The sequence below is a fragment of the Choloepus didactylus genome, chromosome 7 (assembly GCF_015220235.1).
Source record: "Choloepus didactylus isolate mChoDid1 chromosome 7, mChoDid1.pri, whole genome shotgun sequence".
NCBI lineage: Eukaryota > Metazoa > Chordata > Mammalia > Pilosa > Megalonychidae > Choloepus > Choloepus didactylus.
The window spans coordinates 155,548,966-155,569,060 of record NC_051313.1 but is presented as its reverse complement, the minus strand read 5'-3'; the positions used below and the strand labels follow the sequence as shown (position 1 = coordinate 155,569,060).

The 20,095-nt window shown below is 35.5% G+C and overlaps 1 protein-coding gene across 1 annotated transcript; it reads right to left on the bottom strand.

Moving 5' to 3' along the window:
* Nucleotides 1-6,071: 6,071 nt before the first annotated feature.
* LOC119540869 (olfactory receptor 14A2-like) lies at nucleotides 6,072-6,998 on the bottom strand. The gene has a single exon (XM_037844763.1). The coding sequence runs from the start codon at nucleotides 6,996-6,998 to the stop codon at nucleotides 6,072-6,074; it is 927 nt and encodes a 308-aa protein (XP_037700691.1).
* Between the last annotated feature and the right edge of the window lie 13,097 nt (nucleotides 6,999-20,095).

The window sequence follows — 20,095 nt, the reverse complement described above, 5'->3', positions numbered from 1 at the left end:
AAGGGTGATACAGAGCTCTTCAGGGATGATGGAGCTAATCACTCAAATTTTTTCCTCACAGTCCTGGTAAAAGTTGTGTCTTCTTGATGTTTCTGGGTTGTGTGAGCAGGTTTTCCATGAAAAATCCACTTTAACATTCAAGTTTCTGTAAGCTTTTGGATCTGCTCCTCCATATGATATTAGGTCAATTCTGGCATTTCAACCTCAGGTAATGTCAGTAACCTTTTGAACCATGTTTCAGCCAACCACTCAAAGTGTTAATGTCATTTCTAACCCCACAAGCTACAACATTGAATGCAGAATCTCTTCTTAGTGGGCCCATATAAATAAATTCTGCCTGATCCAAGTTTATATTCTTTCCACCAGTATCCCATACTCTTAATATCCATTCCAACACATATTACCCTGATTTCTGTCTACAGAAACTATAAAACTCATGCAGTTCTTTTGGAGTGTAGCACACTTCCTCATGGGTCACACTTTGTGTCTCACCTTTTGGGGCCTGTTGGGACTTAAGTCTAGTTATAGGTCTTGAAGAAAAGAGTGGTAGTAGAGGTGCATCATGAAAAGAATTAGAAGCATCCTTCAAGCCAATTACCTCAGGGAATTCCATTGCATTTTCATCTGGTGAAACAGAATTAATCTCTCTAGACAGAGGAGTCAGTGCTATTTCTCCAGGGGAGGTGGTTACAGTTTTAGAAGGCATGTAGGTTTAATCTCTTTAGGTGGAGGTTGGAGGGCAGACTCCTCAGGGCATAATGGAGTTTGAAAAGCTGTTTCCTCAAGGCAGCCTGGAGATCAGGTAGCCATCTCCTTATGGTAGGCTGGAGATTGGGTAGCTCTTTCCTCAGGGCAGGTTGGAGGTTAATGGGTCTGTTTCTTCAGGGCAGACCATTCAGGCATATCTAGCAAAGACTCAGTAGAATCCAGGGTTCCAATATCCCCACTGCAATCATTATCAACTCATAGAACCCCATCCCCATTTTCAGGATCCCATTCTTTCCCAATCAATGCCTTTGCTTTAACAATAGACACCCTGTGAGGTTAAGATTTTCATTTATGTTTTAAATCTGCTACTCACACAATGAGACTCTGCATATGATTTTCAGAGATCTCTAGTCTGCATCCACAGGAAATAGATTTTCTTTCAAGACATGCACAAAAACATTTATACCTCTCATACTCCACTTATATTGCAAGATTGAGGTCTTCAGCTCTTCCCTTTCTCTTATAACTCTATCCAGCATAACTAAGAACAACAAGCCAACATCATACCTCCTAACTTCACAAAACTTTCCTGAGGTGTCAGAAACACTGTCACCCAGAGCCTTGCCTCATACAAAATTATGATTAGGAGAATCAAATGGTAATATTTTGCATATCTGTATTTCCAACTCATGCCATGGGCTGTCAGTGCCATCTTGATTATTGGAAATAGAGTCATTAGTGTCTTTGAATCTAATCAGAGTAGAAAAGCAATTGTAAAATCCCATTTTAAGACTCTATTTCTCAAGAACCACTCACCATACTAAGCTGTATTATAAGGGTTCTCTAGGGAAACAGAACCAACAGGAGAAATCTGTAAATATGAGATTTTATAAAAGTGTGTCACACAGCTGTGGGGATGCATGAGTCTAAATTCTGTATGACAGGATGAATGAGTCCAAATTCTATAGAGCAGGCCATGAGCTGGCAACTGATTAAAGTCTTCCATGAACTCCACAGGAGAGGCTAGCTGGCAGAAAAAGTAAAAGTTCTCTCTTAAATCCAATCTTCAACTGATTGGATTATCAGTTATGGATCCTCTAATTGTGAAAGACAATCCCTTAGTTCACCATGGATGTAATCAGCCACTGCTGGAATCAATTGACTGATGATTTAATAAACTAGCATTCTGGTTTATTAACCAGCTATGATATATAGGCAGTGTGTACATGACCACACAACTGGGCACCATCTCCTGGCCTAGTTGACATATTAACCTAACCATCACATTTGCCTTCTAGATGTCTTCTATAATCACATATTTATTACTCTATCTTCTATTAAATTTTTCCCTTAAATTTAATTCATGATATTTCTTATATATTATGGTGACATTACTTTTTATAAATCTGTGAATATGTTTTCTGAGACTGGTCTTTATTTTTCAACACTATTTATTGTGTGTTTATCTTACAGAATATTTTAACATTTTATGCAATCATATTTACCAATCAGTGCCTCTAGGACTTTTTATTAGGAGGAGGGATTTCTTTAAGTAATTATTCCTTGAGACTGTCATAAAATGATATTTCCATTGGCATCCTTTTCAGTGTTTTGTGGTTCTCATGATCAAATTTTGGTTTGTATGTTGTCAAGTAAAGTTATTTTTATTTTAATTCTCCCAAGAGCACTTTCTTTTCTATTTTTTCACACTGCTATTGATGCATCCTCTGTTATAGTTTGATCCCCATCCCTGACTGGGCTGTTTTTTTTTTTTTTTCCTTGATCCATTTCTATCACTGCCCCTTTTTAAAGACTATAATATTAGAGATATGGTATCTATTGGGCCTTTAATCAAATTTGTGGTTCTTCTTTAAAATTAGTTTTAATAGTCATGGCTATTAAATTGTCTATATGGATTTCAAGCAAAAACTTAAATCTATATTAATGTAAGTTAAGATTTTGAATAAAATCTCACTGAATTGAAGATAAGTTCTTGGAGAATCAATACATTATTGAGTCTTCTCATTATTGTATATAGTGTCTACCCCAATTATTCTCATCTTTATATCCTTAAATAATTTTAAATGCTATTTCATCAAAAGCCAGTATTTTCCTCTTAGTTGAGAGTTATTCCCAGTTACTTCATATTTTGAAATGTCCCTGTGAATTTTTAACATCTGTTTGTCAAAATGCAAATCGGAGTAGAGATTGCATGTTACAATACTTTTGGGGGAGCAGCAAAAGTTTTCTGCAGCAAGTAGTCTGGGACACTTGCAAAAATGGAAGTGGCTTCAAGATTCTAGGAATAGCAGGAAACTTTTATAGACATAAAAGGTTGTTTAACTATAGACAGATGGTTTCACTATTATTGATAGTAATTTTGATCACTTGGTTAGGGAGGTGACAATCAATTCTCTCCATTGTAAATATAGAGAATATAATTCAGAGTTGAAATTATGTCACTGTGAGAATATCTCATTCTTCTACCACAACTCCATTAATGATTTATAGCATCCATTGCTAATTCTTAAATGAATCAATTATAGTGTAAGTGATTAAACTTCTGACTTTACAAATTATGCATTTCCTTCTGTATTTACTACTGCTTGTCTTGTAAAGGAAAATAAAACATCATTTTATCAGGGTTTTCCAAGTGAAAACATATTATGAAAAATTAGGGCATTGAAATTTCTACCGAGATTTCCCATAAAGATTTTAATCATTAAAATATTAAATATACACCATTTTATTAATGCAAGTTTAAGGGAAACAAGCTGCAAGACAACTCTTCCCATTAAAATCCTCCAGTCTGTGAAAATCACTATTAAAATAATGAAAAGGCAAGCCATAGACCAGTGGAAAATACTTTTGAAACATATATCTGATAAATTTCTCACCTCCAAAATATATAAAGAACACTTAACTTTTAACAATAAGAAAACAAACAACCCAATTACAAAATGGACAAAATATCTGAACAGCTATCTCTTTGAAGAAACTATATAGATGGAAAATTAGCATATGAAAATATGTTCAATTCCATATGTGATTAGAGAATTACAAATTAAAACAAAAATGAGACACCATTATGCACCTATTAGAATGGGTAAAATCCAGCACTGCCAATACCAAATGCTAGCAAGGATGTGGAGCACTAGGCATTCTTATTCATTGCTGGTAGTATAACCACTTTGAAAAACAGTCTGGCAGTTTCTTACAAGTTCATTATAAGCTTACCATACACTTGAACAATTATGCTCCTAGGTATTTACTCAAATGTGATGAGAACATATGTCCACACAAAAATACACACATGAATGTTTATAGAAGCTCTGTTCATAATTGCCAACATTGTAAGCAATCAAAATGCCCTTAATAGCTGAAAGTAGAAATAAATTGTGGGACAGCCATACAATGGAGTACTATGCAGCAATAAAAAGCATTGAATTATCAAGCTGCAAAAAGATATGAAGGAATCTTAAATGCATATTGCTATTTGAAAGAATCCTGTTTGAAAAAGTCACATATTATTTGATTCCAACTGTATGACATTCCAGAAAAGATAAAACCATGAGACATTAAAAGATCCATGTTTGCCAGGAATTCACTGGAATTGGAGTAGGATGAATTGTTGGAGTGTAGGGCCTGCTTAAGGCTGTGGAACAATTCTGTATGATATTGTGATGATAGAAAAATTGCATTATACTTTTGCCAAAAGCCACATAACTGCATACGATGAAGAGTGAACTGTAATATTGAATTAGTTAATAATAGTATATCAACAAGGCTTCATCATTTATAGAAAATATACCAAACCAATGCACAATATTAATAGCAGGAGAAAGTGTGTGAGCTGATATATGGAAACTCTCTCTACTTTCTGCATAGTTTTCCTGTAAGCCTAAAACTTCTTTAAAAATATCAAGTCTACTATATTACAAAACAATACACAGACAACAATACCCTTAGGAATCACTTTTTTTTCTTCTCCTTAGATAATTAATGACACAACAAACTCAATAGAAAACACAGAAACTAAATCTAAGACAGTCTCTTGGTGGATTACATAGAGTGTAAATAAAAACCTTTCGCATTTTTAGCATCAGTGGAGAAACTAAAAATAATGTCTTTCACAATTGGGTGACTTCTGCTCTAACATCAATAAATTTTGTAACTTCTTTTCATACTCAATAATACAACAAGACAACATTAACCTCACACAAAGAGAGATGAAAGCTTTCTGAGATCCAGGCATGAAGACACATAGGCACACACAAATCTTACAGTTTCAGACCTCAACCTGGTGTCTTTCTGGATACATTATTTACCTGGGTGAGCACAGTCCATCTTTGAGAACTTGCCTCAGATGCATCTTTATCCACAATTTTGACTCTGCTTTAAGTTCCTATTCTCAGTGTTCTTTACGGATCTTGACAGAGATTTTTTGTGCCCCTTAGACTGCTGCATTTTTGTTGCCTGCTTTTTCCTATACCTCATCACTAGACAGTCAAAACCTTCAGGGAATTTACGCATGAATTTCATCTTGTTATCGTAAATTCTTTACATAGTACTATACCCATTTTACCAAATCAAACATATGAATGATTCATTCTTGACCTATGAGTGAAATAGCTAAATGAGTTATTAAAATATCATAAATGAAAACATTATGAAAAAGAGCTATATATATAACTCTATAGCTTTTATGAGGTGACCATTTGATTGTGAAAACCTTATGGCTGACACTCCCTTTATCCAGTGTACGGGCAGATGAGTAAACAATAAATAAATAAATAAATAAATAAATAAATAAATAAATAAATAAATAGGAGGTATAATGAGCATGGAATGTTTTGGGTGTTCCTTATAATTTTTATTTTTATTTATTTTTGGTAGGGAGTAATGAAAATGTTCTAAAATTGATTGTGGTGATGAATGCACAGGTATATGTTGACAACATAAGACATTGATTGTATTATTTAGATGGATTATATGGTGTGTGAATATATCTCAATAGAATTGCTTAAAAATGAAAGCATCATGAAAAAGAGAACCATTTCTTTCAGAGGGAGATATCACAGAGATCATACAGGGAAAGATGCTTAATCATAGAAAAGCACCAAATGAGGGTGATGCCACATAAGTTTTAGCCTCATTTAATGCAATTATCTGTCCTTTGAAAAAGTATCCCAATCTTAATAGTGTTCATTTTTTCATGAGAAAACAGAAGATGGCTCCATTGGTTTCATATCTCAGGTATTTCCAAAGTTAAAAACAAGGCAATTTATGATCAAATTAATTGTTTTCTGTAAGGCCCTATAACACTGACAGCCTGTTTGGCAGTTCTAAATGCAGTAAACCTCTCAATTGCATGTTTTTGACAGCAACCTCATCAGAGCCTGTTTCATATCCTTGTTCCTAAGGCTGTAGATTAAAGGGTTGAGGATTGGCGGTATCACAGTGTAGAGGACAGAAAGCAATTTTTCAATAACTGAGGGTGAATTTGAAGATGGCTTGAGATAAACGAAAGAAGCAGTTACCATAAAAACAGTAAAAACTGTGAGATGGGGAAGGCATGTGGAGAAAGCTTTTGACTGACCTGTTGTGGTGGGAATCTTCAGCACAGTGGAGAAAATATAAATATAAGAGATCACAATATAGATGAAGCAAGATATAGCTACAAACATACCAAACCCAATACTTGCATAAATGACCACTAATGTTTCAGAGCTAGAAATCCTTAATAATGAGGGAACATCACAGAAAAACTGTGGGATCACACTGAAGCCACAGAAGGGTGAGGAAAATATACAAGCTGTGTCCACAACTCCAAATAGTCCTCCAATGGCCCAGGAAGCACTTGCCATCAGCAAACAAGCCCTGCCATTCATGATGACCTCATAGTGTAAATGATAGCAGATGGCTATGTAGCGGTCATAAGACATGGCTGTGAGGATAAATATCTCACCTGCTGAGAAAGAAGTCATTAAAAGTAGTTGGAATGCACACCCTAAAATGGAAATGGAATAGTTTTGTGTTAGGCAGTTAACAATGAATTTTGAGATTGGGACTGACACAAGGAAGACGTCCAAGGAGGACAAGTTCTTCAGGAAGAAGTACATAGGTGTACGGAGTTGCAGATCCAGGGTTATGAGAGTGACAATGAGGATGTTACTCATTACAGCTTCCAGGTAAATTACTAGGAAGAGCACACCATATAAAATCTGCAGCTCCAGGACATCAGAAAACCCTACCAGGAGGAATCCTGACACCAAGGTGACATTGGCCATGCTGATAGATTGTCTTCACTTCCTGGAAAGGTGAGGAAATATGCAAAGGGTAAAATTAATCTACACCATTTAACAAGAATCATACTGACAGAGAGAAGCATTACATTGAAAGAGTCATGTAATTATCTAAGTTAAATACTTCTGCAGATTTACCTAAAAAACATTTTCTTCTATTTTTAAGGTAAAAGGAGTTCAAAAACAAAGAAGGAAATCAGCATTTACAAGTGTGTCACTTCTTGCTGTATCTTCAACAGCAACTTGCTATGAGATGGACATAAGTAAATGAGGCAGTTTTCTCTAGTAAGAGAGCATTTGCATCACGCTATTATTGTGACAGGCATCATGACAAATCATTTTTCTTTTGGAAAAATTCTCCAAAGTCCTATGTATTTAAGGTGTGTTAGTATTCCTAACACTCAGTAGAAGAAAAAACAATATCAATCATATGTTACAACATGAACTTGCACTTCTATTGAATAATCCAACATAGGCAAATAAGTTTTTCTATCCTATGGACAAAAACAAGAGGAGATAAACAAAGATTCTATGATCAATGTTTGTATTATCTTGAGGTCATGCAATGAAAGTATCTTAGCGATCTCATTTAGTATGGGAAGACAATAATTGAATTATTTTGCAAAATTCTTTGTCCATTGAATGCACTCATGTAAACTAGGGCCATAGCATCATGGGGACTGCCTAGCAGTTGAATTTGCTTATAAAGGATCTTGAGAGGTCACCATTGCAAAATATCTTCCCCATCCTGACTGAATACTTTTGTTTCATCATGCCATGTTTTCTTCATGCAGTTCCTTCTTTAATATCATCAAATATCTTCTTTTAGTGTTCAAAATATTTTCCCTAGATTTTTAGTTACTCATACAAAATAACTTATTAATTTATTTATTGAAAATATGAGAAAGTGTCACATACATATCACACAATGAATTAGAGGTGGAATTAAACAATAAAGATTATTTTCTGGGAGATTGCACTCAATAGTAGACAGATAATGAAGAGTAAATAAACCGACACACAAGCAAAACCTCAGAAGTAACAATTGCTCTTAAAATAATATTAGAGAGTGTTATTTTAGTGATTAACTGGGTGGCTGTTTGAGATTGGGGGTGGGCAGGACTCTTTTTGGGGGTGACAAAGTTTGAAATATAATTAAGAAAAGGAATGTACAGGTCAAAGTACTGAGAATAGCAAGGTTTAGGAAACACAATGAGCATTTACAGCTTATAAAATATAAGTGAAGGCAATAGACATTTGGATAAAATGTGAGGAAGCAGTATGTGCTGAAATGGGAGCATGCATGGTGGAGAGACAATTCTGAAGTTTTTTGTCAGCCTTATGCCAATTGCCAGTTTGGATAAATACACCAAGGACCAGTAGGAAAACAAGAATGGAAAAATTGGCAGTAAAGATTGTTTTGGGTGTTTGTCCTAAATTTCCTTAGAATCTACAAGATTTTAATAGTTCAGAAACAGATAGTATTTTAAGCTTTTACCAACAGAAATTTGAAATTCATACCTTAAAGTAATTCCTATTCTTCAACCACTTGGACAAAAGGTTATTTACCAGATGCACTCTAGGAGATAATTCCAACAATTGCACTAGAGTATGGAAATTTTTCTCCTTTAAGGAAGAGTTTCAGCTATCGCCTGACGACCTGAAAATAAAACATAATTTCTAGCATCTTTTGAAGTTCTGTGATATTATAACATACAGTTGTGTTTCTAAGTTTCTGAAAAAGAACACAATGGTCTCTGATAAGCTGTGACAGATTCTTTACATTGATTGATGCATATAAAAGTGATATGGAAACAGTTATGTGCCCTCCTTGTATTTAAAATTTGATGTTAATAGGAACTTTCTATAGTCAAAATGACTATAGTGAATTGTTTTTATGACACAGGTCTAATCCTTTGGGATTCCCCAGAGAAGTTTTGTCCCCAAAGAAGTTTTCCAAATATCCTTATTAACTAGTTATCTCTTAAGATTCGTTAGCATTCTAATTGCTGGTGCTCTCCATTGCAGGGAATCCTCAGGCCTCAGACAATATTCTGGAATTCACCATGGAAGACATGGCTCAGACTTCTACCACAACACAATGGGGTCTTAATGTTACCTTAATTCCACTTATCATGGATTTTTAGACTAGGTTACTGGTTACCAAACTTTAATATAGGTAATAATTACTGAGCATTTTGCTAAAAATGATTTCTGTCAAATATTCTTAGTGGCTTTGAGTCAGTGGGTCCCTGGGGAAGTCCAAGAATGTACGTTTATTCAATGATCTCTGTGATTCAATTTCACATGCATAGCGCTGGAGTCACCTTATAAGAAAAGCAAAATAAATCATAGTAAAACCCTTCACTGTAGAATAATGAAACTGAAATCACTTTTACATAGTTGTAAGAATTTGGAAGTGTTTTCCTTTCATCTGTGTTAGGTAAACACAAAAAAGTGTTAGTCTTCCAAAATAATTTTGGTTACTGGAGATATAGTAGTAAAATTCCATTTGTCTACCATATAGTTACAATAAAGTATTTTAATTAATAAAATGATCTCTCTTCCACGGAGAGTTAATGGTATGAATTGTGGTGTATTCAGTAAGATTTTAAATATTTATATGATGTGTATTATTATGATTATCAATTATTATTCTTGACATATTGAATGTTTTCTTTTCATGTATATGAACCAAATTGAATATTGGCAAAAAGTGAATCAACTATCAAATAATCTCATATAAATAGAAATCAAATAAAGAGTTTTGTTTTAGGAGATATAGGCGTTTACAATGTAGGAGAAATAAGATCTCAAAATTTTCTATTAAAGTATTATTTATTTCATTGTGAGGAAAAAACATAACTCCTTTATAATTTTTACAACAATTTAGAAAAAAATTGATTTGATTGATAAAGAATCAGGTAAATTCCAGAACAAAGATAATGTAAATATAAATATAACTTTTGAAATCAAATTATCTTTCTTAGTTACACTACAGTACTAGAAGCAATGGTTTACATTAGTTGACTTCCTCATATCTGACAGACTCTGTGCTTTGGGTGTTAAAAAGAAACTCTCTTTCATGACCCTTATATTTCTTTTTAGATACCCCTGGAAATACAGAACATTCCTTAAATTAACAGCATCTATGTGTCTAGGCCAGTTTCAAAATCAACCCTTTAAATGTCAAAGCCCAATGCTCTTTCCTATCAAATAGAAAACTTACATCTCAAAATTCTGTCTCCACCTGAGAGAAAATAACATTCATTACCTGAGTGTCATCCCACAGTGTTTATCTATCAAACCTCCAGTGATGAAAAAAAATATTTATTTAAAGAGTGAAGGTTAAGCTTGGCAAACAAGGCTTATTGTTCAGCTTGTTATCCAGGAAAATTCCTCTGGAGACATCACTTTATTATGTTGATATGCTGCAAAATTCCCTGAAACGACGGTTAGAGATTTATATTTGACTTATAATGTTAGAATTTCATCATTTCAGCCAAGCTAGTTTTATGTATTCACTTATTTTAATAGTTTTGCCAGGGGAGTCTGAAAGACTAGGAAGTTAGCATTACACACTACTCTGAGAAGGAACACACATATTCTCTGGAAAGCAAGACTCACATTAAATTATGAACATATTGACATGATATTAAATGATAAAATGTAATTTGCAATTATTGCATAATATACTTGCTTCATCTTTGATATATTTATTTTACACTAATATATTTAAATTTAAATTTTTTACATAATGTCAAACTTACAGAAATGTTACAAGGGTATTAAAAAGAACTCTCAAATAACCTTTACCCTGATTCCTTAATTTTAAGTATTTTTCCACAGTTCAGGCATCACTATCAGGAAATTAAATATTGATAAAATTCTTTCATCCATTTTTTAATATCTATATCCCATTTTGTTAATTTGTACCAGTAATGCCCTTTATAGCTTTCCCCCCTTCCAGTACAGGATGCAGTCCAAGATAAGGTATTGTGTTTAATGGGCATGTTCCTTTAATCTCCTGTACCAATTCCCCAAGTGTTTCTTTTTCTCTCATGACACTGACATTTTTGAAGATCATAGGAAAAATTTTTGGAAGGAATGTTCCCTAATTTGGAATTTTCTATTTTTTCCTCATGATTAGATTGAGGTTAGCATTCTTAGGCAGAATAATACATAAGGATTGCACTCACAGGCATTCAATTATCAATCGGCTCTCTATTTTCTTCAATGGAATATCAACAATTTCTCTTTTTAAATTTTTTGCTCCAGTTTGGAGCAGCACTGCAAAAAGTTTCTGGGTGTTAACACCTGTGAATATAGAAGGAGAAAACACCATAATGAGTATTTACAAAATAACATATGGACCCTTGATTTATTCATTGCTTTAGGGGTATCATTGATTCTACATCTTTTCAGCAATATTTATGTCACAAGTTCTCTAACCTCAACCTATCTTCTGGTAATTTATAACAGATTGTTTCTAGGTTGTTCCTTGCCTTTCCTTTTACCATTCCTCTAAGTTGGAAACAACTCTACACATTCACAGTTTACCACCATGAAAACTGATCTACTTAAAACAGTTGAAGATTTATGTGTAGTTTTTTCTTCTCCATAGACTGAGGCAGTATATTTAAATTACTTTTATCGAAAGTTAGTTGGAATAGTATTTCATTTTCTTTTAAAAATGATTGTGTTTTTATTTGAAATATAGTTATTTTGTTGAATTCATTGTAAAGTCAAACATAAGGTTTTATTTAGGACTTGTGAGTTTGCTAAACAATCATGCATAAAATACAGGATTCCTATACACCACCACACCAGTAATAACTTGCACTGGTGTTGAACATTCGTTACTATTGATGAGAGCACTTTTCATAATTGTACTATTTTTTTTTGTTTTTTTTTATTAGTTACAGTCTCTAGTTTATGTTGATTGCATCCCTCCTCCAATGTCTCCCCATTTTTAACACCTTGCAAGGTTGACATTTGCTTGTTCTCCCTTGTAAAAGAACATATTTGTACATTTTATCACAATTGTTGAATCCTCTAGATTTCATCAAGTTGCACAGTCCCAGTCTTTATCTTTCCTCCTTTCTTCTGGTGTCTCACATGCTCCCCACCCTCCTCTCTCAATCGTATTCATAGTTATCTTTGTTCAGTGTACTTACATTGTTGTGCTACCATCTCCCAGAATTGTGCTCTAAACCAGGCACTCCTGTCTTCTATCACTCTGTAGTGCTCCCTTTAGTATTTCCTGTAGGGCAGGTGTCTTGTTCACAAAGTATCTCATTGTCTGTTTGTCAGAAAATATTTTGAGCTCTCCCTCATATTTGAAGGACAGCTTTGCTGGATATAGGATTCTTGGTTGGTGGTTTTTCTCTTTCAGTATCTTAAATATATCATACTACTTCCTTCTTGCTTCCATGGTTACTGCTGAGAGATCCGCACATAGTCTTATTAAGTTTCCTTTGTATGTAATGGATTGCTTTTCTCTTGCTGATTTCAGGATTCTCTCTGTGTCTTTGACATTTGATAATCTGATTATTAAGTGTCTTGGTGTAGGCCTATTCATATCTCTTCTGCTTGGAGTACGCTGTGCTTCTTGGATCTGTAATTTTATGTCTTTCATAAGAGATGGGAAATTTTCATTAATTATTTCCTCTATTATTGCTTCTTCCCCTTTTCCCTTCTCTTCTCCTTCTGGGACACCAATGATACATACATTATTGTCCTTTGTTTCATCCTTGAGTTCCCAGAGATGCTCATATTTTTTCATTCTTTTCTCCATCTGTTCCTTTGTGTGTAGACTTTCAGGTATTTTGTTCTCCAGTTCCTGAGTGTTTTCTTCTGCCTCTTGAGATCTGCTGTTGTATGTTTCCATTGTGTTTTTCATCTCTTGTGTTGTGCCATTCATTTCCATAGATTCTACTAGTTGTTTTTTTGAACTTTCAATTTCTGCCTTACATATGCCCAGTGTTTCCTTTACAGCATCTATCTCTTTTGCAATATCTTCTCTAAACTTTTTGAATTGATTTAGCATTAGTTGTTTAAATTCCTGTATCTCAGTTGAAGTGTACGTTTGTTCCTTTGACTGGGCCATAACTTTGTTTTTCTTAGTGTAGGTTGTAGTTTTCTGTTGTCTAGGCATGGTTTCCTTGGTTATCCAAATCGGGTTTTCCCAGACCAGAACAGGCTCAGGTCCCAGAGGGAAGAAATAGTCAGTATCTGGTTTCCCTGTGGGTGTGTCTTAGAAAATTGCTTCACCCTGTGATGCCTCAGGTCACTGTGCTTTTCTGCCCAGCAAGTGATGTCTGTTAGCCTATAATTCTTGACTAGTGTGAGGAGGTATGGCCCTGTTCCCCCAAGCTCTGGGGTCTGGTTCTGAATGGAAAGGGCCTCACCCCTTTCCTCTTAGAGAAGATAGACCCCCTAGGGGGAGGTCATTAGCATTTCAATGGTCTCTCTCTCTCTGCTTGTGCTGTCTCCACCCTTCTCTGAGTCACAGTCCTGGGAACTGAAAATGACTGGGGCTTTCTCCACTGAGCCGAAAAAGAAACAGATAGTCCCCTTTAGACCCAGTCCAAGACAACCCTCTGGCTCTCCAAGGTCAGTCATCACCCAAAGCCTCTGTCTGTTTTTTGGGGATTTGTACCTGTAGTGAGCAGTTCACACTCGCTACTTGAAACCCCAGTTGGGGCTCAGCTGATCCATATTCACTTGCTGGGAGAAAGCTTCTCTCTGGCACCACAAGGCTTTGCAGCTAGGGCTATGGGGGAGAGGGTCTCATGACTTGGATCTACAGGTTTTACTTACAGATTTTATGCTGTGCTCTCGGGCATTCCTCCCAATTCAGGTTGGTGTATGATGAGTGGATGGTCTTGTTTGTCCCCCTGCAGTTATTCTGGATTATTTACTAGTTGTTTCTGGTTTTTTGTAATTGTTCCAGGGGGACTACTTAGCTTCCACTCCTCTCTATGCTGCCATCTTGCCCAACCTGTACTATTTTTAACAGTAGTTACTTTTGCTACAATTGAAAGATTATGGAAATAGCCTTATTGTCCATTGTTTACATTAGGGGTATTTTTCCCATATGCCACTCTATAATTACCACTTTGTTTTAGTATTTTACCTTTGTTATAACCCATGAAAGGACATTATTATGCATGTACTATTAACTATAATTTCTCATCTACATTAAGGTTCATTGTGCTGTACAGTCCTATGCTTTATCTTTTAATTTTTATTCTAGTAATATATACATCCTAATGTTTCCTCTGTTAACCACACTCACCTATAGAGTTCACTGCTGTGGATTACACTCACAGTCATCTGCAACCACCATCAGCCTAAAGAGGAATTCTGCACAAGTTAAACAACAAATCTCTATTCTCTACCCCCAACTTATCTTCTGGTAATTTATAATCTAGATTCTACCTGTATGAGAATGCTTATGATAATGAATTCATAATAGTGAGATCATGCAATATTTGTCCTTTTTGTGTATTTCACTCAATATAATGTCCTCAAGGTTTATCCATGTTGTCACATACATCAAGACTTCATTTCTTTTTACAGCTGAATAATATTCTATTGTATGTTAAGTACTACATATACTTAGCTTCCTGGGGAACCCCCAAGATGTCTACTAGACAGCTACACCATTTTTCATTACCTCCAGTATTGACTGATTGTTCCTATTTCTCTACTTCCTCTCCAACACTAGTAGTTTTCTATTGTTCCTTTTTTAAATAGTGGTCATTTTAAGGTGTTTGTGCCAGTTTGAATGTATTTTGTCCCCCAAAATGCCATTATCTTTGATGCAATATTGTGTGGGCAGATGTATTGGTATTGATTAGATTGTAATTCTTGTTTGTTTCCATGGAGATGCGACCCACCCAACTGTGGGTGATAACTCTGACTGGATAATTTCCATGGAGGTGTGGCCTCACCCATTCAGCATGGGCTTGATTAGTTTACTAGAGCACTATATAAGCTCAGACATAAGGAGCAAGCTTGCTACAGCCAAGAGGGGCACTTTGAAGAACACACAGGAGCTGAGAGAAGAGCTGCAGCTTACAGAGACATTTTGGAGATGGCCTTTGAAAGCAGACTTTTGCTACAGAGAAGCTAAGAGAGGACAAATGCTCCAAGAGCAACTAAGAGTGATATTTTTGAGGAGCTGCAACCTAGAAAGGAACATCCTGGGAGAAAGCCATTTTGAAACCAGAACTCTGGAGCAGATGCCAGCCACATGCCTTCCCAGCTAACAGAGGTTTTCCAGATGATGCCTTATCTTGGACACTTTATGGACTCAAGACTGTAACTTTGTAACCAAATAAAACCTTTATAAAAGCTGATCCATTTCTGGTGTTTTGCAAAAAGGCAGCATTAGCAAACTGGAACAGTGTGAAATGATATCTCATTGTGGTTTTGGTTTGTATTTCCCTAACTGCTAGTGATGTTCAGCATCTTTTCATGGGCTTTATAGCCATTTGTATTCATTCTTTGCAAAAATGTCTATTCAAGTCTTTTGCCCATATTTTTTAATTGGCTAGCTTCTTTTCAATGCTGAATTGTAGGATTTTACTATATATTCTGGATATTAAAACCTTATCAGATATGTGGTTCCCAAATATTTTCTCCCATTGAGTATGCTGCCTTTTCACTGTGTTGACAAACTACTTTGAAGTTCAAAAGTTTTAAATTTTGATGCAGTCCCATTTATCTATTTCTTCTTTCATTGTTTGTGCTTTGGGTGTAAAGTCTAAGAAATCATTTCCTAACACAAGTTCTTGAAGATGTTTCACTACATTTTCTTCAAGGATTTTAATGGTCCTAGATCTTATATTTAGATCTATTTTGCATTAACTTTTGTATATTGTGAGACAGGGCTCCTATTTCATTCTTTATCATATAGATATCCACTTCCACCAGCACCAGTTGAGGAAGAGACTGTTCTTCCCCAGTTGAGTACTTGGTGGCATTGCCAAATATCAATCAGCTGTAGATGTGAGGGCCTTATTCTGAATTCTCAGTGTTATTCCATTTGTGAATATATCTATCTTTATGCCATTGCCATGCTTTTTTGACCACTGTAGGTTTGGAATAGGCTTAAAAGGCAGGAAGTGTGAATCCTCCAATTTCATTCTTCTTTTTCAAGATGTTTTCGGCTATTTGGATCCCTGTACCTTTAAAAGTAAATTTGATAATTTGCTATTCCATTTCTGCAAAGTTGACTGTTAGAATTTTGATTGGGAATGCATTGAATCTCTAAATCAGTCCGTGTAGAATTGACATTTCAAGTTACTTAAGCTTCCAATCCAAGAACATGGAATATTCTTCCAGTTATTTAGTTCTTTAGTTCTTCTTTGATTTATTTAGCAATTTTTTTTTCACATTTCTGCATAGAAGATGTTTACATACTTTGGTAAATTAATTCCCAGATATTTGATTCTTTTAGTTGCTATTGTAAATGGAATTTTCTTCTTGATTTCCTCAGATTGCTCCTTGCTAGTGTATAGAAACACTACTGATTTATGCTTATTGAACTTGAGTCCCACTATTTTGCTGAACTCATTTATTAGCTGTAGCAGCTGTGCTGTAGATTTTTTGGACGTTTCTATACAGAGGACCATGACATCTTCAAATAGTGAAATATTTCCTGTCCAATATGTGTGACTTTTGTTTCTTTTTCTTGCCTAAATTCTCCAGTTAAAACTTCTAGTCCAATGGTACATAACAGTGGTAACAGTGGACATCCTTTACTTGTTCCAGAACTTAGAGGGAAAGTTTTCAATCTTTCATCACTGAGGAAAATATTAGCTGTGGGTTTTCCTTATATTTTTTTTATCATGTTGAGAAAGTTTTTTCTATTCTTATTTTCTAGGTGTTTTATCCAGAAAGTAAGCTGGATTTTGTCAAATGCCTTTTCTGAATCAAGAAAAGATCAGTTGATTTTCTCCTTTGATTTGTTAATGTGTTGTATCATGCTAATTGCTTTCCTCATGTTGAACCAACCTTGCATACCTGGGATAACACTCACTTGATCATGGTGTATAATTCTTTTAATGGGCTGTTGGATTTGATTTGAAAGTATATTTTGTTGAGGATTTTTGCATTTATATTCATTGGAGAAACCGTAGCTCCTGTATGTTTAGCCCTCCCCAACTTCCAGTGCTACTGCCCTCTCAGCTGACACCAGACCTTTGAGCAGTGTTTGTGTCTGGAACCTGGAGACGGGGAGAGACAACTTTAGATTCAGGCAGTTGCAGAAAGGGAAGATGCTGAAGATGGTAATTGCATGGGCTCTTTCTTCTTTCCAGTTTATACTTCACTTACTTTTTCTTCACAAACTTGGGGATGCATTGTAGAAAGGGTAACTATTATTCTGATCCCATATCCCTTTAACAAAACCCAATTAATGTGGGAGCAGGAGGTTGAGCACTTTCTTTTGTTCTTCCACTACAATATACCCCAGGTTCATCTTCTATACTTCGTCCCCCAGTTTAGAAACTGCTGTTTTACCAAATATCACTGGTTCCTTTTATTGCAGGATGGTATTAAGCACTAAGATCTTTGCAGTAGGTACAGTGCTCAATTCTCATTGCTGTTGAGTTGTGCTTGCTTCTAATTCAACTCTGATAACAGAGGAAGAAACTAGATTTGAGTATCATATCTCATGTGTATATACACATATAAAAATATGTATATAAATATGTAACAAAGAGCATCTATATTAAGCTAAACAAATGTTATTGCTGCCATCCCCAACTCTCTGGGTTAATTATACTCTCCTCTCACTGTTTTACTGTGATCTCTTATTCCAACAGTGAGAAACTCAGTACTGCCTATCTACCATCCATTTACTTAATTGTTCTATTCCAGTATATGTGTATAGCAATATAAGGATCATTAATCTGACCCCAGTGGGATAAAAATCTACCAACTAGATTTCAGTAATTATGTACAGTTTCTTCTCCTATAATTATATAGAGCCTGTTCATTTCCAACATTACCTAGTCAGTGTTTACCCACATTTCCTTCAGTGAATTTGTTTCTTTTGTAAAAGAGAGTTTCAGTATTCCAAAAAATAATAAAAAATAAAATAAGAAGAAAAATAAAGATAAAAGTAAAAAAAGAACACCCAAAACATCCCATTGCCCTTCCCCCCTTTTATTCATTTAGTTTTTTGTCACCATTTATATACTCATCTGTCCATACACTGGATAAAGGAAGTGTGAGCCACAAAGTTTCCACAGTCACATGGTCACATTGTATAAACTATATAGTTTTACAATCATCTACAAGAATCAAGGATACTGGATTGCAGTTCAACAGTTTCAGGTATTTCCTTCTAGCTGTTCTAATACACTAAAAACTAAAAAGGGATATCTATATAATGCATAAGAATAACCTCCAGCATGACTTTTTGACTCCATTTGAAATCTCTCAGCCACTGAAATTTTAGTTTTTTTCAGTTCTCTTCCCTCTTTTGGACAAGAAGTCTTTCTCAGTCCCATGAGGCCAGGTCCAGACTCATCCCTGGGAGTCATGTCCCACATTGCCAGGGAGATTTACACCCCTGGGAGTCATGTCCCCACATAGGGTGGAGGGAAGTAAATCAAATTGCCAAGTTGTCTCAGAGAGAGAGGCCACATCTGATCAATGAAAGAGTTTCTCTGGGGTGATGCTTAGGCACAATTATATACAGTCTTAGCCTCTCCTTTGCAGTGACAGACTTCAAAAGGGCAGAACCCAGGATCAAGGTCTCAGACTAATAAATTATTAGTCACAAATGTTGGTGAAAATATCAGAAATTCTCCAGGTGGGTAAATTCAATATTTCCACACTTTTCCTCAGTCCCTCAAGGGAGCTTCTCAAATACATTTTTATTCTCTGAGCAAATTGCTCTGTGATATATAAGAGCATCACACTAACTTCTACAAACAAACCAGATCTCACTCCCTATTGAAGGTTCCATGTAATTGTGGTGTTTGAATAAACTGAATGTGCCTGTTTGGATATATTATGTCCCTCCAAAAGCCATATTCTTTAATGCAATCTTGTGGGGGAAGATTTATTAATCTTTCTGATTAGGGCATGACCTCTTGATTGAAGGTTACCATGGAGATTTGACCCTGCCTATTCAGGGTAGGTCCTGATTAGGGAGGTCACACAGAGCAAAGAGACAAAATAACACCCCAGGGGATGCTTAGTGATGTTTAGAGATGCCTGGAGATACAAACAGAAGGATGTTTGGAGATGCTAGCCCAGAGTTTGCTCCAGAGAAGCTAAGAGAGGACCCCAATGCTTAGTTACACAGGAGCTGTAGAAGCTAAGAGACAGACCCAGAGACATTTTGGAGAAGCTGTTTGGAAATGCAACCTGGGCACAAAAGAACAGCAGGACTACCAGCTGCATGCCTTCCCAGCTGACAGAGGTGTTCTGGACACCATCGGCCATTCTTCAGTTAAGATATGTTCCTGTTGATGCCTTAGTTTGGACACTTTTGTGGCCTTACAATTGCAAATTCATAACCAAATAAACCTCCCTTATAAAAGTCAATCAATTTCTGTTATTTTGCATAACGCTAGGATTAGCAAACCAGAACACTGACCATACAAGATAAATTATATAGCATGCTACAGAAAATGTCGATTTTCCACCAAATAAACATCTCTTCCTTTGGTTTTACACAGAAGTTGATGTTTGAAAATGTGGTCAATATCATCCTTTACTCTTCAGTCTGATTTACCTTAGTTCTCATCAAGTCCATTTCATTCATATCTCTAATTGAAGTCTGATCTCTTTTTTGGCTTCTTTAACATTTTCTGTATGGGATAATGTTGACTTTCATAGCTGCAGAACTCGAGCTCTGAGTCTCAGGTGTCACAGAGATACCCAAAATTCCAGAGAACAACCAGGTTATACACAAAGAGCTCAGCATCTCAGAGTATAGAAATAATCCTTACAACTCAGAAATAGATGTGACTGCTGTAACAGTTTACAATCTAGGAACCATTACAATAAGCCATCCACTGATAATCTCTGCTTTCGGATTCAATTCAGTGTTT